Source organism: Penaeus chinensis, chromosome 37 (genome assembly GCF_019202785.1).
Source record: "Penaeus chinensis breed Huanghai No. 1 chromosome 37, ASM1920278v2, whole genome shotgun sequence".
Classification (NCBI taxonomy): domain Eukaryota; kingdom Metazoa; phylum Arthropoda; class Malacostraca; order Decapoda; family Penaeidae; genus Penaeus; species Penaeus chinensis.
The window spans coordinates 24,898,249-24,901,858 of record NC_061855.1 but is presented as its reverse complement, the minus strand read 5'-3'; the positions used below and the strand labels follow the sequence as shown (position 1 = coordinate 24,901,858).

General features: G+C 38.7%; 1 protein-coding gene across 2 annotated transcripts in view; it reads left to right on the top strand.

The window, feature by feature from the left end:
- LOC125045228 (ATP-binding cassette sub-family E member 1-like) overlaps positions 1-3,396 on the top strand; it is a 12,003-nt gene extending 8,607 nt beyond the window's left edge. For both annotated transcript variants that reach the window (XM_047642381.1, XM_047642383.1), the window contains exon 2: positions 755-3,396. In XM_047642381.1, coding sequence (XP_047498337.1) covers positions 775-2,637 — 1,863 coding nt within the window. In that variant the 5' untranslated portion in view covers positions 755-774 and the 3' untranslated portion in view covers positions 2,638-3,396. The remainder of the gene's footprint in view (positions 1-754) is intronic.
- The last annotated feature ends 214 nt before the right edge of the window (positions 3,397-3,610 follow it).

Below are 3,610 nucleotides of genomic sequence, written 5' to 3'. Positions count from 1 at the left end.
TGTGATATTTGGCATTTTTCTGCTGTGAAGAAATTTTCTCAGAATTGATTCAGAAATTTAAAAAGGGATTGACTTTTAGTTATAAATTAAGATATAAAATTTATGAAGCATTAGATTCACCTTTGATTTGTTTATTCTTAATTTAATTATTATTTTTTTTTTAAGGAATGTATTAATTTAGATTTTTGTGTGTGAGTGAGTGAGAGAGATATATTAGTATTGTTTCATCCAGGCTTGCTCTTACCAATTGTTTACTTTTAACCCAATTGGCACGGATGGCAAGAATACATACCATGCCCACTATAAAATAAGTTAATCTATTGTCTTTAAAAAAAATAAATAATAAAAAAAAAAAATCAAGCATGCGCGCACACACACACACACACACACACACACACACACACACACACACACACACACACACACACACACACACACACACACACACTTACTTTCCCACAAATTCAAGGAATGGGGAAATCAGGTGCATTCAACAGCGCCTACTGGTAGACTCATTGCTTGCTGAGCACATGTTGAGCCATCTGTATGTAACAAAATTCACAAAAACCTCTTAGATTTTAGAAATATACCTGAATGGTTAATACAGTGCAGTGATACTTATGAATTATTAAATGATTCAGCTAGAATATAAGTATTGTGGAATTGCATTCCGAAAGGGTACCAAAATCCCCAGAATTATTTAATAGGATTTTCATAATATTCAAACAATTACAGATATTCTTATTTTTTCCAGTGACAGTCACTGCCGCCAAGATGCCTCCTAGGAAAAAACAAGAAGAGACAGACAAGCAGACTCGTATTGCCATCGTCAACAGCGAGAAATGCAAGCCTAAACGATGCCGTCAGGAGTGCAAAAAGTCGTGTCCTGTGGTGAGAATGGGTAAACTCTGCATTGAGGTCACCATCAATGACAAGCTAGCATCCATCAGTGAGGAGCTTTGCATTGGATGTGGTATATGTGTGAAGAAGTGCCCATTTGATGCCATTATGATTATCAACTTGCCCAGTAACTTGGAGAAGGAAACAGTCCACCGTTACAACAAGAATTCCTTCAAGCTTCATCGACTTCCTGTTCCACGCCGAGGTGAAGTCCTGGGATTGGTTGGCACAAATGGAATAGGAAAATCGACAGCACTAAAGATCTTGGCTGGAAAACTGAAGCCAAATCTAGGTCGCTTTTCAGAGCCACCAGATTGGACTGATATTCTTACCTACTTCCGTGGTAATGAACTGCAGAATTACTTCACTCGCATCTTGGAAGATGATTTAAAAGCCATCATCAAGCCTCAGTATGTAGATCAGATTCCCAAGGCTGTCAAAGGCTCTGTCAAAGATCTGCTTAACAAAAAGAGTGATATTGATAACTTGGATGAGATGCTCACTGTCCTGGATCTGCGAAGTGTCTTAGTGCGCAACATAGAAGATTTGTCTGGAGGAGAACTTCAGAGGTTTGCAATAGCAATGGTGTGCATTCAGAGAGCTAATATTTATATGTTTGATGAGCCATCCTCTTATCTTGATGTCAAGCAGCGTTTGAATGCTTCACGTGCCATCCGCTCCATGGTAAAAGAGGATAATTATGTGGTGGTGGTGGAGCATGATTTGGCTGTGTTAGATTATCTTTCTGATTTCATCTGTTGTTTGTATGGCCAGCCAGGTGCATATGGAGTGGTCACTGTACCGTTCTCAGTGAGGGAGGGTATCAATGTTTTCCTTGATGGCTTTGTTCCAACAGAAAATCTTAGGTTCAGAGAGGAGTCTCTCACCTTCAAAGTATCTGATCAGCTGAGTGAAGAAGAAATCAAGAGAATGTGTCGCTTAAAGTACCCCAAAATGACTAAGAATATGGGTGACTTCCATCTTACAATAGATGCTGGCAACTTCACAGATTCAGAAATTATGGTGCTGCTTGGGGAAAATGGAACTGGAAAAACTACATTCATCCGAATGCTTGCAGGACGATTGGAACCTGATGAAGGCAAGTCTGATTTACCAGAGCTGCACATATCCTACAAGCCACAGAAGATCAGTCCAAAAAGTCAGTCTACTGTGCGGCAGCTGCTTCATGACAAGATCAGAGATGCATATATTCTCCCTCAGTTTGTTACTGATGTAATGAAGCCTATGAAGATTGAAGAGCTCTTCGATCAAGAAGTCCAGCATCTTTCTGGAGGAGAATTGCAACGTGTGGCGTTGACTTTGTGTCTAGGTGTTCCTGCAGCCGTTTATCTTATTGATGAACCATCTGCTTACTTAGACTCAGAACAGCGTTTAGCTGCTGCTAAGGTCATAAAGCGTTTCATTATGCATGCCAAGAAGACTGCCTTTGTTGTAGAGCACGATTTCATTATGGCTACATACCTTGCAGACAGAGTCATTGTCTTTGAGGGTCAGCCATCAGTCAGGACATTGGCCAATGCACCCCAGACACTGGTGTCTGGAATGAACAAGTTCTTGGAGATGTTAGGAATCACTTTTAGACGTGATCCTAACAACTTTAGGCCTCGGATCAACAAGGATAGTAGCCAGAAAGATGTTGAACAGAAGAACTCTGGCAATTACTTCTTCCTTGATGTTGAAGGCAAAGGGGACTCAAAGAATGATAAAAAGCACTGAAATTTAATATCATTGGCGCTTATAATTTTATTAGAAATGCAGCTCTGGCTCCAAGCCACATACCATGAGCCATGCAGTGCTCTCATATTCAGACATGGTGGATATAGATGTAGGGGCACAACTATCAGCAACCTCCCCATCATTCAGGCAAGAGCAACAACAACTGAAGGGAGTACTACTGCAGCTGCATTTGTCTGCTATTAGATCTGTCAATATTGACTGTAAATTTCCATCTGTATTTTTTATGGTGGAATTCCCTGCCCTGAGTGATTAAAAACATTTTAGATTGTAAACCCTGCAACAGCAGTAAAAGATTGTTCCATCCATTTTGATTCATGTAAAGGATTGTAACAGATTCCATTAATGCAGCAGTAGGGAGAATGAACAGCAGTTCACCAGTACCTCTTGCCAAACTCTCATACATGACATTATGTACACTGCTCTGTCATGAAAACAATACAAATAATTCAACATGTCTGTAATGTTGATATTATAACTTGTATGGTTATTTTTACAATGTAATAGTAAATGAATTTAGATGGATGATTGTTTTCCCTGTAATGCATACTCTTTAATTGTTGGAGCCTGAAAGGTTGTCTGCACCATCCAATGACATAGCTGTTTGCTATATTTCCATAATGAAAATTTCAAGCAGACTAAGGGCTGCATCTGCTCATATCTAAACATTGTTATTTTTAAGCGGTCCAAATTATGTTTATATTATATTATGAGGTCAATATTGAAATGGCAGTGATGGTATATTTGTTTCCTTTAGCCTTCCAAACTTCACGATTGACAGTCAAGAAATAAATGTATATTTAGAAAAAAATCTTTTAGTTTATTGGCTGGCTGAGTGAAACTATGAATTACATGTAGCAGTATCATGTAAGTACCCAGATGCTGAACATTTTTAATTGGAAATGCAGTAGAAATTGAGTCATTGAATGTATAATTGGGAAATTATTTTTTTGAA